The sequence below is a fragment of the Paramisgurnus dabryanus genome, chromosome 19, assembly GCF_030506205.2.
Source record: "Paramisgurnus dabryanus chromosome 19, PD_genome_1.1, whole genome shotgun sequence".
NCBI lineage: Eukaryota > Metazoa > Chordata > Actinopteri > Cypriniformes > Cobitidae > Paramisgurnus > Paramisgurnus dabryanus.
Window position 1 is genome coordinate 2214641 of NC_133355.1, and position 20779 is coordinate 2235419.

Sequence of the window (20779 nt, forward strand, 5' to 3'; positions counted from 1 at the left end):
GATGAACTTGGGTGAGTTCATACTTTTTTATAGAAAGATTTAATGACAAACATGTGCATAATTAAAAAGGAAACACAAAATACACTTTGAAGTATAGCTTAATTAAGTTAAATAATTTATTTTTCTTAAAAACATATTTTTTAGAAAAGTCTTGCTATGATTTTGTAAAAGTGTAAAATGTTTGATCAAATCTTGTTGCTTTTACACAATTTTGACCAGTAGGTGTCGCCAGCGTGTATGGTGTTCTATTGATTCTTCCATCAATAAGCACAGCTCATTTTCTTATTTCCAAACAGCCTTTAAAGTTTATTTAGAAATTATAAAGTTTTCAATAAACAAAAATGCAAAAAATTAATATATGTTATGATAATAATATTTTTATTAATATTATTTTATATTCTATTATATATTTAATTCTACCTTTTTTATTTACTTCGCCATTATTGCTGTTCACAAATTGTGAAAATGTATCGTGAAAAAAAAGATTGCAGAACTAACTTTATTACATTTTCATTACAATAAATAAAGTCATAAATTAAAAGATTGAACTGAGATTATTTTATATATAAACATTTCTAAATATCATTCCTCTAATAGTGGATTTGGCAACAAGTTCAGGAATAAATATCAACATTATTATCTGTACAAAAGTAGTGTGGCTGCACCATAAATGATTATCATATTCATAATATTAACAATTTATATGCTATTACCATTGTACATGTCAAGAAAAAAACATGCCATCATGTCCACTTTCATAACATTCAAGTTTTTCAGTGTAAAATAAGAATTCATTTTTATATAGTTTTCTATAGTTGTTTTGTTTCACTTCAAGTGAGACACTGAACACAATCAAAGAGGTTAGATAACAATCAAATGATCAAATGTCGTTTTTGCCTTCATAACAAGACACATGATAGTTTCTTCCCATGGACACCACTCGTACAATCTCATTTGAACCCTGTGGACATAAACAATATGAAATGTAAAGCTGTTTCATGAGTCTGAGGTCATGTGTGAGCATGTATACTGTAAAATAACACAAGAGAAATGAACCTCAGAGGGTAAAATGAGCAGTCCACACGCTGCACACACCTGGGCCAGAAACCTGTATGAGAAGCATACAATTCAGATTACAGAAACACTTTAAACACAATGAACGAATAACTACAAATTATTAAATTATTCATATCTCATCAATAGACTTGCCATGAAAACTGGATTTTGGAAATAAGCTAGAGGATGCAAATATGTTTCAGTGGTGCTTAAAGGAAAAAAAACCCTAATGAAAATGTAAACTTGTTCAGGTGTGTTGTTCACCTTTGATAATCTTTCACACAGTATAGCTTGTTTTGTGTGTCAACATTGAATGGCTGTCCCTCCAGCTTCTCTTTACAGACAACACAGCAGAAACAGTCGGGATGGAAAGATTTTCCCAAAGCCTGGATCAACTACACAAGATCAAAGGTTATCTGGATAACAGCACTAATGGAATGTGTGGAAAACATTACATAAAAATCTCTCTCTCTCTCTCTCTCTCTCTCTCTCTCTCTCTCTCTCTCTCTCTCTCTCTCTCTCTCTCTCTCTCTCTCTCTCTCTCTCTCTCTCTCTCTCTCTCTCTCCCATTAAAACAGATTCATAATGTTTGGCTGACCGTATCTGAGATCAAATATCCACAGGATGTGCAGACCTCTGCAAACTGTTTGACGCTGGAATACTGTAAAAGAAAGAGAGAGAACTGCTTTTGTTAATTGTAAAAACAAATATTTTCATGAGAAATTAAAAATGAGACATGCAACAAAAATATCCAACCAACACACCAAATAATCTGCCTCACAGAACATCTTTCCTGAGAAGTAATAAAACGCCTTTCCTTTCAGTTGTTTGTCTGCATAAAAGAGAACACGAAACATATGGGCAAGATTTTACATGCTCATCAAGCATGTGTGCAATAGTATTATGCATATAAACCCAGTCTTACTGCAGACACAGCAGGTAAAGCAGCTGATGTGAAATATTTGACCCATAGCCTGACAGGCCTGATCTGAGCTGTGAACATCACCCCTGCACTTTACACAAGACTCTAGAGACCAGAAAAGACACAAAAAGACAAAACATGTCAAATATAATACAAATAGGAATATAGTTTTAATAACAGTGAAGAAATGAACACTTTGTTTTCTTTTAAATTAAGCTTTTTAAATTACATTTTATAGCTGTTATACAGATTTAACAAATCTGACACTATAAAGTTTTACATAGTCAGATAACAAGATTCCCTCTTACATACACAACACACCGAAGAAAGCATAAATAAAGCAAAATTTACTTTCATTAAAAAATATCCAATTTCATCTATTTTAAAGAAACAACACACATAATCTAGAATCAAAATAATACAAATGAATAATCTCACATAAATGATAAATAGCATCATAAACTACTTTATTATTTTGGTAAATTGAACTATAAACATATTATGCATTAGTTAATAACACCGCAAATATATTTACATTACCCATCATTCAATTCACGCTTGGTCACCGAAGCAAAACGCGTTTCTGTTTATTCTGAGTGTGTGTGTGGCTCAGACCGAATCAGTACAGAGATTCATAAATACTGCTGTCAGACTCCTACTGTAAGAGGAGAACACTGTGAATTCTCCAGTGTGTGTGTGTGTGTGTGTGTGTGTGTGTGTGTGTGTGTGTGTGTGTGTGTCTGTGTGTGTGTGTGTGTGTGTGTAGGTCATTGATGGATATATATATGATATATTTATCACTAACAGCTGTGTATCGTAGTTACAGACTTGCTAAAACATTCACAAGGCTGATGACATTAGTCTCATTCAGTCAGATGAGTTACTGTAAGTATCATTTTCAGTTAAAAATTATATTATTTTATATTATTCTTATCAATAAAATATTTTACTTAATTAAATTAACACTGTGATATTTATTTACTAAAACAATATTATCATAATCTCTTACCACAATTAAACCTGTTTTTTTCCAGACTCTTTTAACCATGCAATCATAATGTATATAAATTACAAAACAATATAAAATATACTAATGTGTTTAAACAAAATATAAAATGTCCTGCACTGTACCATATGATGATTATTGAATGATAACGCTTGATACAGAAATGTAAAGTGTTGCTATGAATATGTTAAAGCACTTTTTTTTTTATAGTTTTAAGAAGTCAGTCTTTCTTATGGAAAATACTGTATGGTGCCAAATATTTATAGATTGACTTCATGAGTAAGTCATTAAGAAAACTATTTTTTTCTTTCTTTCTTTCTTTGTGAAATCATTAACCACATGACTCATGTATTTGACTATAAACCATTAATGGCTGATTTTCTATTTAATTTGTAATGAAGTTGCTCCACCCTGATTCCCAGTAGTTGTTTAGTGCTATGGTATGTAAATAAAGCACTGGCAGACCAGAAACAGTATGAAAATATGCATTGTCTTCTGTGATAGGATGGATTATTATGTAATCTGGTAATCTACTAGTGGTCTGTAACTTTTACCTTATTAAAGAGTTGTTGACATAGAAATGTCTGGAATGCTGTGCATGGGCATGTGTGGACTCATTACATGACAGTACAATACTGAGAGTGAGAAACATTCACTTAAACACAAGACACTTTTTACCTTGTATAGATGAGGTTTAGGCCTACAATAAATGTAACCATAATTGCTACAACAGCATGAAAATTTTTTAAAAATTACAAGAATGATCATAAAAACAAATTCAATAAGTGATCTCTAAAGCAGTGATAAAGTAAATCATTAAAAAACTACATAAAGCCAGGTTGCATTTATTTACTAATTGACAATAAAATGTCCTGTTTACAACTTCCGCACAATTAAACGTCCTGAAGGCACATAAAGGACGTTCCCAATCCGAAGGCTGCAGCCTGCGGAGGTCGCATATGCAGGGTGCTTACGTCATCAAGTCTGTTTAATTTACCGGTAAGTTTACTGAGCATTACATTCGCAAGTCATAAGCATATTATAACAATTTACAAGTTAACTAAGATCACCTTTATAATTGTTAATATTCTGAAATTAGACAGTCTTGATGACGTATGCAGCCTAGATATGCGATCTCCGGAAGCTGCAGCCTTTTTGAGAAACCTGCAGCCGGATTCAGAAACGGACGATGACGCAAAGAACGCGGCTCATGAATATTAATGAATCTACGCTGACGTTTACAAGCCACCTGTTTGTTTTCCTTTCCTTAATTCAGTGCCTGAATTGTTTCCTATTCAATAAATAAAAAATATAAAATTGAAACAGCGCTTTGCTTATGAGTTTGAAGGATCACAATAACGTTGTGTCTGTAGTCTTCTATATATTAAAAAAAGTATTTATTTATTTATTCTCGAACACTGGTTAGATACAATTCTAGTGGCAATAATTACAACGTTATTTACACTACTAAGTCTTTTTATTACAATGTTTTTCACCACTGCGTTTTTCTAAACGTTATGGTTGCATTGTTTGCTGTGTAAAATGTAAGAAAAAATATTGTGAAATTATTAGACCTATTAGAATCACTTCGATCAATGTAAGTCGAATTGTTTTTGCAATAATTTTCTGCAGTTGTGTCAACGCAGGTCAAAACAGGCATACACGCGCGCACGCGCACACACACACGCCCTTCTGCGCGCAACAGGTAACCGAACCAGGAAGCGCTCGTGCCTTTGGATACATTCAATTCAACATGCAGGATACGAAGATTTTATCCAAAAAAGGACTTTTTTAAATACATGCTTTATTTTGGGAAAGTTTAGGAGCAATTTCGGACAAGGATGGGCTCGTGTTTGGTTGCTGTTTTTATCGGACTAATTTTAATGCAAGTTCACACCAACTCAGGTGAGTTGACAAAGCGCGCACACCAAACACTCCAACTCATGCACCAAACACGATTAAACCCTAATGTTTTTATTTATTTATTTGTGTTAAAGATTGAAGAACTTGAAATCTGGAAACTTAATTGAAACATTTTTGTAAAAAGTATAAAAGGCGCAAACATATGATTTGAAAGTTTGAACATGTTCGTTTCAACACAAGGCCTTTAATTTATTTGATCTCGCATAAGATAGATGTTTATATGATGTTGCTTATGCATATATAAAATGACTATATAATTAGGGCTGCCAAAAGATTAATGTCGATTAATTGCATTCAAAATAAAAGTTTGCATAATATATATTTATGTCTATTGTGTGTAATTATAGATAAATACACAAATTTAAAAATGTAAGAAAAAGTTATTTATGTTTTTATTTTTTACATTTATATGTAATATAAAATATATAAAAATCTAAACAAATAAACATATTTACATGTAAATATTTCTTAAATAAATACATGCATGATAAATAATAAATAATTTTAATACAGTGCACACATATATTATGCAAAAAACAAACTTGTATTTTGTATTCGATTAATCGCAATTAATCTGAACAGAACAGTTGGCTGTAAAAACGAATATTTATATATTTATGTAATTGACATTATGCCAGCTGAACTGAAACAATAAGATGTTAATTATTTACCAGCAGTGTGTTACTGTAGAAATGGAGGGCGGTTTGTTGCTCGTGGGCAGGGAGGGAAACCATGCAGCTTTTACAGTTGTTTTTATGCATATCTGTGTTTACTTTTCTATTGACATTTCACCTTTAGTGAAATAAACTTCCATTTTAAGGTCTTTTAGATTATCTTAAGTTTAACCCAGCTGGCTGTAAAAACCCAGCTGAAGTCTTTTTTTTACATCCTAATGTAAAGGACATTCTGGTAAAATATAACCTTGATATCTTTAATATTGACTGAGTAAGATCAAAGATTAAAAACAATAAGTGAAATGAAACTTTGATGATTAGATTATGAGACTTTAGTCTGGATTTCATGTTTTGTGTTTGAAGCGGGGATGCACATGGGGAAGTGTGAAATATTGCTGTTTCTACATAATTTTGTTTGTATTTATATATATATATTTTTAGTTTGATAAAAAATTATTACATTTGATTTAAAATGCATAAAAGGCATGAGTGCAAGGCATGAATCCAATGTGAAATGGTTTTGCATTGAGCGGTGTGTATCTTCAGATGACATTGGTTTTGTCACTACAAACAAATTGCATGGTTAATTACAACATGATGATATTAAGTGCTTGATATTTTAAAGCTTTGAGTTGTTTTATAAAAGGAGTTTGTCCAGATGGGTGTGCCAGCTGATTCATATCTAATGTTGTCACAAACATGAGTAAATATTCAGACAATGTAAGTCATTTGCATGATGTAACATGATACAGGAGCAGGTTTTCTCTTGTGATTTGCTGAAATTCAAACAGTTACATTTATGCAATCGAAATCATGTCTTAACATGTATGTGTGGTATGAAAATAGCAGTGAGAGTAGCATTGAAGTCTTTACGATTAACACAAATGTCAAACAGACATTTAACCGTGGTACATGTGGACAAGAAAAAGTTGTTTTATGTGAGCATTTAATTTACTGTATTCAAAGTTGAATTGTATTTATGTATTGTATTTATACAATACGTTTTTTGTATTTGACTTTTGTATTGTGTCTTTGCTTTTAAGTGAGTTGAAATCTATGCACGTGGTTTGTTTACAGAGTAGCATATTGAATTTAAGAGTATTTTCACTTACTGCAAAATACTGCAAAATACTGTGTTCTTTACAAAAGGGACAAACCCAGATTTAACTTATGCAGGGTTTGTCCCTTTTTAACCCAAAAGGGTTGAGAATAACCCAATGTTTTTAGCGTGCCATGTTTTGTAGGGTTTAACGTTTGCTAGCATGCATCAGTTTACATTATGTTATAAAGTAGAAATGCACCAATTTGCCAGACAGAGACCAGAATTTAAAATGACGGATATAGATGGCACTGAATGTTGCTTATTTTGTTCAAAAGCATGATCAATCTCTACACAATCTCTTCACACTAAGTCTACACATCATACTAAGTAGGAAATATGCTTTTAACCACAGCTGTCTAACTGATATTTTTGGATATGTCCAAATAGTTTGAGAGCACTTTATTTTAAGATCTGTTCAAATTAAATGAATGTCTTCTCATATAGATAAATAATAATAAAAAAAAAATGCAATACATTTATTTGATTTTTGCAGAGTGTTATCAACTTGATGTGAAAGCTGATCGTGGCACAGTAGTAATCTTCAGAAGAAAGGCTGATCAGGCTTCAGACTGTAGTGTATGTACGGGTGAAGGTTCATCTCAGAGCTGTGAATCAGAACTGAGACTTAAAGGTCCTGCGGTCGCCACCTTAAACTTCAACTGCACCCAGCCTGGAGACGTCTATACTGTGGAGATCAATCAAGACATTGGTGAGTACTTTACTTTAAGAAACAATATGCAAAGCAGATTCATGATCCACTAAAGCTCTTTCTGAAACAAAAAGAATTACACCGACTTTATTTCCTTGTATTTTAACCGTTCTCTTTGTGTATTCTGATTGCAGATTGCGCGTCAAAAGCTTGCAGAAACATTAATCCCGTGCATCCGGATTCAACGCGCTTCCTGAACTTTACCAGAACCTTCACATGGGATGTAAAGGTTCAGCTAACTCAGATGATCCAGCTGGATTTCCCAGCTCCAGGAATGAGGCAGATCAAACCCTCAGAACAATGTTTGAACAAGCATACTTACACCATTATTACCTACCAGCGCTCAGGACCCACCACCATCGGCACATTTTGTCGGAATGGTACAGTCAATCGTATCCAGATCTTGTACAGGGGCCGTGTATCTCTAGAGGTTGCCAAAGGCACAAACCTGATCCCATCAGACTTCAAAATGTCCGCCGGATCAGAGACAAAAGGTAAGCGATAAGCATTTGGACCTTCTGAAAAAGTGTTGATAGTGTCATGAATAGGGTTGCAAAATTCTGGGAATTTCAAGGCTGGAAACTTTACATGGGAATTAAGGGGAATATATAGGAGTTAGTAAATTAGATATCTAAATGTAAGCTATATTATAATAACTTATTATGCTTTTGTGTTACTCAGTGAAAGAATCAACGAAAGTTCAACTTACAATTAAATCAGTCAAGATGTCATTTTTAAAATGTGTATTACATGCATGACATGTCTGCTTATGACCAAAGAAAATGATTATTTATATGAGATAGTGTATAGAAATTTCCAAATAATTCCTATAAATTCTTGTAAATTCCAGTTACGTTTTCAAGTTGGAATATTTCCAAAAATCCTCAGATTTTGTTTACATTTTTACCGGAAACTTTACCCCCTTTGCAATCCTAGTCATAAATGCAAGAAAATGATGTTGTTGAATTCCTGTTGTTGTGTTTTGCCCAAATTTGTAGTCCGGTCAGTGACTGAGAAAAAAAAAAGAAAAATTTGTAAAGAAAACACAAAAACCTTTGGGTATCAGGTATATTATTATGTACATTTGTAGATTTTGTGTAATAAAATATTACATTTGCACCATTTTTTTAATGAAAGTTAAGACTGAATGGACCTACAAGTGTCAAATGGTGTAACCGCCAATTGCTCAAAAAAATAAGAAATATTAAATATTTTTTCCACCTACATGGCATGTAAGCATAAACCAGATGATTGTATTTGATGTTATAATTATTTCAATGAATTTATTTATATTTTCATGAAAAATAACTGGCTACACCAATTTACACAAACGGTTACACCAACTCTATTTTCTAAATAATCTTTGACAAATGATGTAAAATGAACATGTTATAACACTTAACTAGATTATTATATTTTTTTCCACATTTATTTTTATGAATTTAGTATTTTCATGAAAATATACATAAATAATTACATCAATTGACACAAATCAGTTTCACCATATTAACATATTTTGCAATAATCCCCAAATTTTCTATCAAAATGAATTCAAACCAGACATTTTAGACTTAAAAAAAAGAATACATGCAAGTATTTGCACATTTATTTTGAATTTAACCCTTTAAAAATGTAATTTAACCATAAGGACACAAAATAATAACATAACATCATTAACCAGTCCACACTGTTGGTCAGTGGTGCATCAGTTTTGAAGGTGTATTGCACTAACAAAAACACCCTTTATAAATTCTTACAGTACCCAATATAGTCTTGTAGACTGACACCGCAAATCCCCATCAAGTGTGACATTTGGGGCAGGAGTATCACAAGTATCATTTGACTTTTTGTGAGGTTTTTCTCTGATTGTTTTTCTCTGGATCTTTAGCATTGTTTGAGGTGGACGCTAAGCTGCCGAGAGGAGAGTCGTCTGAAGACTTCTTTACACCAAACTACGCTACAGGCTTCTTCAGGGAATACAAAATAAAATGGAATTTTGCCATTGAGCCCTTGCATAATTTTACTGTTAAATATCTTGATAAAACTGAGCCTGAATGTGAAAGAGGAGCTGTCTCACTTGACTATTTCTTTGAAGACACGACTGTGATTACAAGGACTTTAAAGGAGGACCCACCGGTCAATAAACAGGGAAGTTTCGACGTGACTCTGACCAGTTGTGATGCAAAGAAAAATCTTGCTGGTCTTCTTTTAAACTTCGAAGTGTCCGTGTTCAGAGGTGGAATTCCAAGTAAGCGAGACAAAAACAAGAATTTTGTGTTTGAAATGATTGAGCTGAGGACTGTAAAATGCTGCAGATCAATGACGTTTATGTTTTCTGATACAGGTCTCTGTACCGTGGATCTTCAGAAAGAGGGATTGAGTCTGCAAATAGAAAAGAGAAACCCGCAGTCGTACTGTGAAATGAAAATGAATTCTGTGGTCCAGGAGAAAATCGTGGTACCCACGGGAAGCAAGGCTGAGTTGTCTTTTCTCGACTGCACCGCTGAGGATCTCCAGCTGATGGCCACCAAAACCATCGGTAACTAAAAAAACTGATTACTGAAGTGGAATAATCAAAAGTTTAGACATACAGAAAAAGCTTGATGTGAAGCTAAAACACTAACCTGATTCAAAGATTGATTTCGTTTGGGGTTTTAATAGGAACAAAACAAGAACTGTAAACTTCCCTAGCTAGGCGGTTCAGCTTTGAAAGACAATAGCTGTTCAACAATTCAACAAATAAAACAATTTGAAAAATCCTACATATACACTCACTGTAAGATCGACATTGATCAGTATTGGTACAAAGCAGTCTCAGACCCTTGTGTAGTAATGATGTGACATCAAAAAATCATCAGAGACCTCTACTGGAAAATCTTGTTAAAAACCAGTCATCTGAGATGCATGTACTTTTGTGCCTGTCCTTTTAAATTAGATTACCTCAGACCTCAGTGTTAAAATTGAGGGGGGCTGGGGTGGCCCCAACCCCCTATAAAGCACAAAAATATAAATTGGGGTGTCTCCTTGTTTTTATGTATATAAAAAAACACTGTGAATTTAAAATGCTCGTGCTGTGCTGCCACAAAGCGATACAGTCCATTGTGGCAATTTCGACATAAAATAATTTAAAAGATTTCTGTATGAAATAAATGTTAACTTTTAAGTGTGCCTCACACTGTTTTCTGGAGGAATTGATGGATTGTTCGATTTAGGATTTGGTTAGGGGCTTTTAAAAAAAAGCTAGTAGGGGACCCCCATAATCTTTGACATAATTCGAACACTGACCTCAGATTAAAATGTTAGTTCAGCCCAGAATGATAATTTTTTTCTTTTTTTCTCGCCCTCATGTCATTCCACACCCCTTCCAGACCTTTGTTCATCTTTGGTATTCAAATGAAAATATTTTTTACAAAATCTGAGAGCTTTCTGAGCCTTTATAGGCAGCGACATAACTTTCAAGGTGCAGAAAGGAAGTAAAGACATCATTAAAATAGTCCATGTGACTACAGTAATTCAATCTTTAGTTCATAAAGTGAAAAGAATACTTTCGTGCTTCAAAGTCAGTCAAACATGCATGTGTCAGCCATAGATATAAATATATACATAGATGCCCCATTTGAGCACTCCATCCATGAGAGCCATGAATGGGGAATCTATGTATATGCATCTAGATCTAAATTAACACATCCCAGCTAGCAATAGTTGTCATTTCACCGTCTTGATTTACTATAGGCCCGATAAATCTGGCTATGAGTAACCCACGTCTTGTCAAAATAGACTTAAATTAGGTTACATGTCTTTTTTTGCCAAAATAACTTTGATATTCCATCATGTAAGCAAAGTCAAAAGTGAATACAAGTTGTTTGCGTTCATTTTTTAGATTTTATTTATTTTTGTGCTATGATTAGGCGTTCATTAAAATTACACTGTCAGCCCAAATTTTGCTTTGTTTTCGCCTTTGCTCAGAAAGCTCTCAGATTTCGTCAAAAATATTTTCGTTTGTGTTATGAAGATGAACGAATGTTAGCCTGATGTGCACCTCAACAACATTTTAACAATGCTTCCGTTATGCGGACCACAAGCGCTGTGATTCGTCCAGTTGTACTCCTCTCGTCATGTAAAAAAATCTGCATTGCATTTCTTCATAGGCATTTCCGCTTGTGATGGAAATAACAAAGATGTCTATATATGAAAACTTATGCGTACCCTAAGGCGTCAAGCGAAGCGTACACACAATCATAATGAGCCCTTAAAGCTTTAAAGCTTGATGTACACGGGGTTTAGGTTGCATCTATGTTTCTGATTTCTTTGACTTATTTAATCCATATTTTCCAAACTTGTCTTTAATTTCAGACTGTTCTAGTGGTTCTGAGTGTGCTGTAGACGGGACTGCATTAACCATACCAACACTGGACACTTGTCTTCCTGCTCCTCTTCATCAGTTTACTTGGCTTCTTCGTGTACCGGATCAAGGCTCAGTAAATCTGAATTCTCCTCTGGGAAACCTGCATCAGTCGGTACCAGACAGAGAATGCGATGAAAAGATCTCGCTCCTGGTCTCTGAGAATAACGACTCTAACATCGGCAAGTTTTGCTTTGTTGGAGAAGGCGCTATCCAAAAAATCCAGATTATTGGAAATGCTTCCATTACTGCAACACCCAAAACCCCAAAAGACCTGAGCCAGGTCAACATGCCTTCCTTAAACGCCATCCTTAATCCACAAATCTTAAGTAAGCAAGGTCTACAAACGTATTTCTTACCTTGACCTTTTAAATACAGAAACATTAATGTGTATTTGTTGTTTTCTTCACAGAGAACACAGTCTGCATAGTTTCACCACTGGTTACGAGACCCACATATCTCACGACACCCAACTGGCCGGATGGTATGATGCCATCCTCCAGTGTGAAGTGGCTCGTGGCGGTTCCCGACGATTACCAGGCGGACATCGCGTTTGACGTCACTAAACCCAAGTGCGACTCAGGCCACGCCGCAGTCGAGATAGAGCCGTTTATGTCGCAGGAGCCCAAGCCGCTGTCCTGGAATGAGGATCAAAAGATACCATCCACAATCATTCAACAACAAAGCTTCTACCTTAACATGTACAATTGTGAACCTAAAAGCGGAAAATTTGCTGTGCTTTCGAAAATCACACTGCAGAAAGAAACCAGTAAGCGAAACACTTTACATGTTGATTGAAGAACAGTTGAGTTGTATATTTCCGGTGAATAATCATTCTTACTTTTTCCATACAGAGAAGATTCTGGGAATTATCTTGGGAATAGTCGGAGCACTGCTGCTCCTGCTGATCATCGCAATTATTGCGATTTGGTTTGTTCGAAAGTGAGTCTAAGTTTCTTTCAGAGTTTTCTTGATGAAATCTTGTGTTTTGAAAGGAAATCATGGTTGTGATTTTGACCAATATGAATCTAACAATCCAGAACCAAGTTTTTAAAGGGATAGTTCACCTAAAAATGAAAATTTTCTCATCGTTTACTTATGCTCAAGTTGCTCCAAATCTATATAAATATTTTGTTCTGCTTAACACAAAGGAAGATATTTTGAAAAATGTTTCAAATGGATCTGGGGCACCATTCACTTCCATAGTATTCTTTTATCCTACTATGGAAGTCAATGGTTCCCCAGATCTGCTTGGTTACAAACATTCTTTAAAATTTGTGTTGATTTTTTGAACAACCTGAAGATGAGAAAATAATGACAGAAGTGAATTTTTTCTCGATTAGTAAAATATAATTGAATCTTTACTTGTAGTATCAGATATATCTTCTAACTCTTACTATGCCTTTTTCTGCCAGGAAAAAGAAACCTAGGGCCAACAGATCCTCCATCTTTATGCCCAAAGGACAACCCTTCCTGCCGGGTAACGCCACCTTCCCTAAAAGCAGAGCAGACAACGAGTCTCACGTTTACGCCTCCATTGAGGACCCAATGTCATACGGCGGTCTACTAAACAAGGACCAAACTATGGTGGACGGTGACACCGGAGCCTGGACCAACGGACATCAGGTGGACACGTACCATCCGTTCACTGGACCCACAGACCCCGTGCCGGCGGTTCCTGAATCTTCCCTTGATAGAGGAGATGGAAGAGCGGGGAACCAGGCCTATCAGCCTTTCCTAAACCCAACCAGCACCTTTCTTCCTTCGAGACCTCGTTCGCCGCTGATATCGCAGAGCAGCTTGGGATTCGAAGACCACAGGATGGCAAAAAATGAGTTGAACACTTTTAAGGGCGCTGGAGATTTAAATCCCATTCGTTTATCCACTGATGAATCCAGATTACAACCGCAGCAAGACTCCGATTCGGATTATTTTCCTGAGCCTGAATATGAGGAGGCCACATACTGATGACTGTGGTAACTTCTGCAGGTGACCACATCAAATCTGTGTCGGGTGAGCAAAGACCCATCAGCAGTGAGTCAACATGCATGTACGCCCAGACAGTGTTTTTCTGATGAGAAATGTTGACCAAACTCTTTCTCTGCCAAAGTGGTCAACACCTGCATTTTACGATTTTAAAAGATTTTTATTTTATTGCCTGAATGTACAGAATAAATGCTCTTATTGGAGCGGTTTGTGAACTGAAACCCCTCAGGGAAGTTTGGAAAGACCCTTCAGATCTGTTTTGGACATTTGTGGTGGTTTAACTTGCATTGTATTTCTCATTTAAATCTTGCTATTCTGTATATTTTCATTGTGTGTTCTTAAAATAAAATTTCAGATGTTTTAATATACTTTTGTCTCTGTTCAGGATATATATTTAAGAGTTTGATCAACCACAATTACCCTAATAGTTTTATTGGCTGTAACAGGAGATATTTCCCAAACTCAGGGCCGGATCCGGCCTGAAGTCATCTGCTGTCTTGGTTTGGGGAATATTCATACAATTTTCATAAAATTAGAGCGGACCTGCCATTCTCCAAGCACAAAAGTGACGTGCGTGTTGCATTTCCAAATCTTTTAAGTCATGTGGTTTGGTCTGTTTGTCACACAAAGTTATCGCATGCTGCTTTTAACTGAAAATCCTGCATGTTTACCTTTTACTTTTTTTATTAATTAGGGGTGGGACAATATATTCTCCTTGCAAAGTGAGAGTGCATTGATATGCTGGTGCAAAATATTGAAATTGTCATTAAAGAGCCCCTATTTGGTTGCTAAAAACGTTATTTGGTGTAAAACAATGTGTTTGGGTGGTTTATTATTAAAAAAATCTAATTTTCCTCATACAATAAATTTTTGAAGCTCCAGATATCCCTGCCTTCCTCAAATGCTCTGATTTTGTACAAAGCTCACCGATCTGAAAAGCGATGTGTCCTCCGATTGGCCAGCTTATTTGTAAGTTGTGATTGGCCTGAATACCTCAGGAAATGTGACGCTGCTTACCATGTTTGAAAGATTCGGTCACCATGCAATGCTAACAGAAGCTAATATTGTCTTTACTACGTTATCAATACGTACCAAGTACGAAAGTTTGTACAAAAATGTATGAATTTTATAGTGCATTCATATGAATTAGCAACTTTGTAAAATATGTAAAAATGTCCATGTTTATGGCAATGTAACTGGATAAAAATTTCACATTTAACGTGTTAGACGAATGATTTGTGTTGCTTTCATTTAGGCCTACTTAACGCACAATGACACAATGGCCCTCATTTATCAAAAGTACGTACACCAAATTTCCAGCGTACACCTGGCGTACACCCAAAACCACGGTGACTTTGAGATTTATCAATATGGACGTTGGCGTACGGCACGCTCAAATCATACGCCAGCTCAGGAGGTGGTGTACGCACGTTTTGAGTTAGGAAATGCACAGAAAATTTTTTCTAACACAACAAAACGCACAGACAAAATTAAATAGTATATGATATATTATGACCCACTGTAAAAAACAACAGCAACATAGTAATTATAAACTTAATTGTTTTTTTTTTTTTTTTGCAACATGACCTTCAATGTTTAATTTGTGTGACTTTACCAAAGCATTTGATTTGAATGCATACCCAGATAGCAATTGACATCTGGCCCAGATGTGGCCCACATTCATCTGGCTCACATACCGCGTGGAATGACGGCGATGACTCAACCTGAGTGCGCTGCCAGAAGTCAGCCATAACCGTGCCAGATATGGGCCACATTTCAGAAATGGCATGGGCCACATCAGGCCCAGATGTCAGTCACTCCACTGCCATCTGGGCCAGATGTGACCCATGCCATTTCTGAAATGTGGCCCATATCCGTCCCAGTTATGGCTGACTTCTGGCAACCGCACTCAGGTTGAGTCATTGCTGTCATTCCATGCAGTAGCGTCTTCTAAGCTGTGGCACACATCTACTCTTACTATATGCTAATTAACCTATAGTTAAGAAAAAACTAAAACTCATATAGTCAAAATTTCTTTATTAAACATTTAAAAAATCCAATACAGATAATAATTTATAAATAAACATAATTATATTTGTCAAACATGTTAGTTAAATTAATATGTTATATAGTAAGATATACTGGAACCCATAGATGCATGTGCGTTGCCACAGTTACACACCTGGCCAAACTTAAAGGGTTATTTCATCCAAAATGAAAATTATGTAATTAATGACCCTCATGTCATTCCAAACCCGTAACACCTCTGTTCATCTTCGGAAACAGTTTAAGATGTTTTAGATATGTGTATACACGATCAAATATATACTGTACATCATCAAAGTAGTCCATGTGATATCAGTGGGTCAGTTAGAATGTGTTGAAGCATCGAAAATAAATTTTGGTCCAAAAATAACAGAAATTATGACTTTATTCAGCATCGTCTTCTCTTCCAGGTCTGTTGTGAACCTCGTGCACAACACTGGAGTGACGCTGCTGACATGTTATCTTGTTTGCCCAAGCTTTTTCTTGTTCCCAAGCTTTTTTTACAGTCTGAGGGAGATGCACGCTATAAACAAAACAATCTTCACAAACATGTCTGAGGATAACACGTCAGCAGCGTCACTGTGCACGCTGTTTTTATTACCTTTCTGGAAATGGACAGTATACCGTACAAACATTTTCAAAGATCTGTAGCTAAAATTGTAAAGCTTAATTTTACCCAGTAACATTAGATCAATGTAATGGTTGAAATGCTTTAGCTATGATTTGATCTAAGGCTATTTACTGGTTATTTATTTTGTTTGTTATCAGAAAAAAAACTGCTCCAGAGATACTCGGTTGTTATTGAATCTATGTGGAGGTCTACCCGAAGTTAAGTTTGGGCCATGAAAGTGATTTATGTTGTTGCAACTGAAACCATCTATATTAACACACAAACGTACAACTACCATCTCCTTACATACAAAACTCTGATATAATACTCAACATTTCTTAATAAACTTATAAAACTCACAATAGGGATAGTTCACTAATTAAAATTAAAACTGTAATTTTGCTCACCCAAAGGTTGTTCCAAACCTGTATAATTTATAACAGTCAGTAACTGAACAAATACATTTGATAGAGTTTGAAACATCTTGATGGTAAGTAAATGAGTTTCCATTTTTGGGTGAGCTATGCCTTTAAATCTTCTCTTTTGCCCAACGACCTTCATCTCTGTCTGTGGCAAGCTGCAACCATGTCTTAACCCAGTGCTCAATCTCTTGGTCTCAAGCAGATAGTTGCTGTTAATCTGTTTCTTCTGACTGCAGCTACGATGACAAATGTAAACAGTGAGGTAGAGAATAAGTATAAAAAAATCTAACATTTATAGGGTATACACATATTAGCTGACACCAAACATGAATAAATAACATTAGTTATTGTCAAAAAGACTTACCAATAACCAGTTTTTAGTGGTATAGTTTTCAGTGGTGTCCTGTAATGCCGCATTCTCATTGATAGCCTGTCAGACTAACTGGAGAAGTATGTAGTTTGTGAGCAGGAAGTTCAAAATTCTTCAAAACACTGTCTTTAACTGTGGTGCCTCCTCTCAAGAATAAATTGTTTTGAAATCTGTAAAATTTAATGAAAAATGAAGAAACGAGTCAAATCTCATTTTTGAGAGGAATATAGACAAACTGTGGGGGTAAAACTGATAGAGTTCCTTTGAAATACTTGGACTACTTGCACAGAGCTTTTGTGACACAGTTCTGTTTTAAAATTAAAGGGGAGCGGAGGGCAAAGCCTAATGCTTTTTGTTTTTCTCAATAATTCAAAACATACATACATACATATATCCTATATATTAATTACATCTTAAAGGTAAGATAACCTCACAGTTGTTTTAAATCTCAAAATGTAAGATGTTTTATAAGTAAAGTTGATTGTTTCAAATGTGACATGTATTGTGTATTCAGAAATGTATACTTTTTTCAGCAAATTTGATGGTTTACTTCCAAGATTTATTTAGTAATGATGAGGAATTTCATACTCATATAATGATAGTTAAGTGTAACTGGCTTAATTCAGTAATATATTATAAAAGTATTTGTGATTATAATAATAGCTAACTAGCTAAATTAATGTAAAATTACTAAAGTTACCGGCCCGTCATACTAGTCATTTGCTCTCAAAGTTTAGGTATACTTCACTTTCAGAGTGGGAAAGTAAAGTAACTGCATTTAGAGGCAGACAGCGCTAATTCTGTAATCTCAGTTTCACTTTTGCGTGCTCAGGGCTTTCCACACATTCACTATATTATTTAATGATATATAAATAGCATAGATTTTTTTTACACATTTTCTAAGGGTGTACCTACATTATATGAACCCTGTATGAAATGTAAAACTTTAGCTGTCACTGTAAAACACTCTGATATGTGCAGATGAGTGGGGGAGTGGGGACAATCGTACTCTGGTACGGTTCGGTCTGTTTAAGTATGATAAGTAAGTGCACCCTAATATAACTTTGTGCTCGTCTGAAAGAAGATGATCATATGTATTAACATGGATTAAATCATGCAGAAATTTTCATTATTCTGTGAACTATTATTCTATTATAATAGACTATTATTTTAACCCTGGAGAATCCACGGGTCAAATTTGGCCAATGTTAATCAATGTTAAGAGAAGGGTTCTTGGGTTCTCCAGGGTTAATTTTCTATTCATCCAAAAATCCTGAAAAACACTAAAACATGAAGCAACACAACTGTTGATAATCAGAAATGTTAATTGAGCAGCAAATCAGCGTATTAGAATGATCTCTGAAGAATATTGTGACACTGAAGACTGGAGTAATGATGCTAAAATTTCAACATTAATCACAAGAATAAATTACAGTTTACAATATATTCACATTATAAACAGCTTATTTACTTTGTGATAATGTTTCACAACATTTCTGTTTTTACTGTATTTTTGGTCAAATAAATAATCACAAGCTTAAACTTTTGAATAGCAGTGTATAAGTTTGAGGTTTTACTTACTAGTCATATGGTTCAGAGATGTTTTCTGACAGGTCTGTTCCAACCCTACTGCTCGGCCATTAGCATGGACAAATCTACAAACAAAACATTCAATCTGTCACAGAGAAAACAATATATAAAATATGCAGTGTAAGATTTACTTATTTAATATTGCTCACACAATGCTACTCACGTTTAGATGTCAACATCTTAAAATAACTGTGATAAATGTGGAAAATTTGAAAAGCAGTTTTCTACACCTGTCTGCAACTCCCTTCAGAAAATGTTGAAATCTTGAGCTTCTCTTCTATTATAGAGGGTTTTTGTCACTCCTGAAATCAGAGAACAACATGTCTGTATTTGTATACGATAAAACATACGTACTAACGTTAGTAGCTTCAGCACTCCGTGCAATTTAACAAGGTTTAGACGTCACAGTACATCGCATATTTAGACTAAATAAATTTGCCTACTTCCAGTCATGCACTGACAACGTTAACAAAGACTTTGAAACCTCTCATCTATGTTTTCAAAAGCCCAAACGTTCATAAACAAGAGCAAAAGCTAACGCTTATAGACGGTTTCAGCAGTAACATACATACAGTAAAGAGGCTTTTGTGGAAAACACGTAACTTCCGTTAAACTCTGCTAAGCAAAAATAACAACAAAGTCCTAGCTTATAACAAGCAAATTAACAACACGTATATTACATTGGAAACAAAAAAAATATTTTCGACGAGTTATTTTTTCAAGAGATCAGTTTAGCACGTAAACCAACAGAAACCGGAAGCACAGTTCCGACCGCATGTGCGGAAACATGTTGGGATGGTAACGAACTTTTCTCAAAGACACAAGCCATTTATATGAGGTAAATATATAACAAAAGCGTGTCAACAACAGGTTTTAGTATTATTTGTGTGATTTGATGGACTAAACTTACTTGAAAACAGCGAAGAAACCGCGGGAGACGGAGCTAGCTGTCCTCGTGCTCCTTCAGTTTCCATGGTAACTCCCTTCGTGATTTAAAGGGGCAGGACATGTTTCGCGTGCACAGCATAGCCATTGGCCTATTATATACATGGTAAAGCCTCACACCATTTACATAAATAAACATCTCTGGAATTAGAACAGTACATAACACTTTAAAATATATTTAAATTGTTTATAAATCGTAAAAACTTATTTGGTTGTTCTGTGTACTATTCATCATTGCCCCATTGCAAAGTGACACATCTGCATGTGATAGTGGGACGATTTTGTATTGTTTTACACTTGTGTAGCACTTTCTATTTATTCTACAATTTGTTTTTTAATCTTTGCTTTTGTTAAAGATGTACTTTATCCTATTCTTAAAGGTCACATAACATTTTTCTGCTAAGCTGTAAAAGGTTAAATAGTTCACCCAAAAATGAAAACTCTGTCATCATTTACTCACCCTCATGTTGTTACAAACCTGCATAAATGTCTTTGGATCCCATTCACTTCTATAGCAGGAATTGGAAAAGTAATACTATGGAAGTAAACGGGGTCCACGAACAGTTTGGTTAAACTTGAGTAGCCTACCTATCGAATAGTAGTGTGCATCCTTCAAATCTCAGAAGAGTCTTTTATATCAGATTTATAAAAGACAGATCAGTTGTTTACAAAAAAGAGGAGCTCCTGGAAATAACTGTTATTTTTACCCATTCTATCAAATTTTAAGCTACAAAGAGCAAAACTAGTTTTAACTTGTCTATAACTTGGCAAATGACCATGGAATAAGTGGGATAATCAATGACTTGCTGTGCATTAAAGGATTTTAAATGGGGTTTGGGGTTCTTTGCCTCAGCGTTGTGCATTTACAAGTCTTTAATGCAGGGCAAGCAGTTAATTTACATTAAATATGCAGCGGGTAAAATTTAACTCGTCACCATTTTTCCTCAGTTACCATATATTTCTAAAGGTGTTATTGACATTAAATTTTCACCAGATGTTGCACATAAATGTAAAAT

The 20779-nt window shown here is 34.9% G+C and overlaps 2 protein-coding genes and 1 long non-coding RNA gene across 6 annotated transcripts; 1 reads left to right on the forward strand and 2 right to left on the reverse strand.

Moving 5' to 3' along the window:
- Positions 1–149: 149 nt before the first annotated feature.
- Positions 150–7243, reverse strand: limd1b (LIM domains containing 1b). Of its 2 annotated transcripts, none has more exons than XM_065284587.1 (7): positions 7158–7243; positions 1982–2083; positions 1821–1888; positions 1655–1717; positions 1321–1451; positions 1057–1108; positions 150–961 (listed from the first exon to the last, which is right to left on the reverse strand). In XM_065284587.1, exons 2-7 carry the CDS (start codon positions 2025–2027, stop codon positions 881–883), a joined length of 441 nt encoding a protein of 146 aa, XP_065140659.1. In that variant the 5' UTR covers positions 2028–2083; positions 7158–7243; the 3' UTR covers positions 150–880. The 2 variants fall into 2 exon arrangements, with proteins under 2 accessions (XP_065140659.1, XP_065140651.1); XM_065284579.2 differs by lacking the exon at positions 7158–7243 and adding an exon at positions 2519–2690.
- cdcp1b (CUB domain containing protein 1b) lies at positions 4661–15056 on the forward strand. The gene is made up of 9 exons (XM_065284569.2): positions 4661–4889; positions 7177–7392; positions 7527–7886; positions 9281–9640; positions 9737–9931; positions 11746–12123; positions 12207–12563; positions 12649–12736; positions 13210–15056. Exons 1-9 carry the CDS (start codon positions 4826–4828, stop codon positions 13760–13762), a joined length of 2571 nt encoding a protein of 856 aa, XP_065140641.1. The 5' UTR covers positions 4661–4825; the 3' UTR covers positions 13763–15056.
- Positions 15057–15800: 744 nt separating this feature from the next.
- Positions 15801–19890, reverse strand: LOC135774443 (uncharacterized). 3 transcript variants are annotated; one of them, XR_010543685.2, is made up of 5 exons: positions 19729–19890; positions 19049–19120; positions 18810–18883; positions 17223–17398; positions 15801–17094 (listed from the first exon to the last, which is right to left on the reverse strand). It is a non-coding gene; the product is annotated as an uncharacterized lncRNA (long non-coding RNA). The 3 variants fall into 3 exon arrangements; XR_010543684.2 differs by having other exon boundaries at positions 18982–19120; XR_010543686.2 differs by lacking the exon at positions 19729–19890 and adding an exon at positions 19391–19719 and having other exon boundaries at positions 18982–19120.
- Positions 19891–20779: the final 889 nt, after the last annotated feature.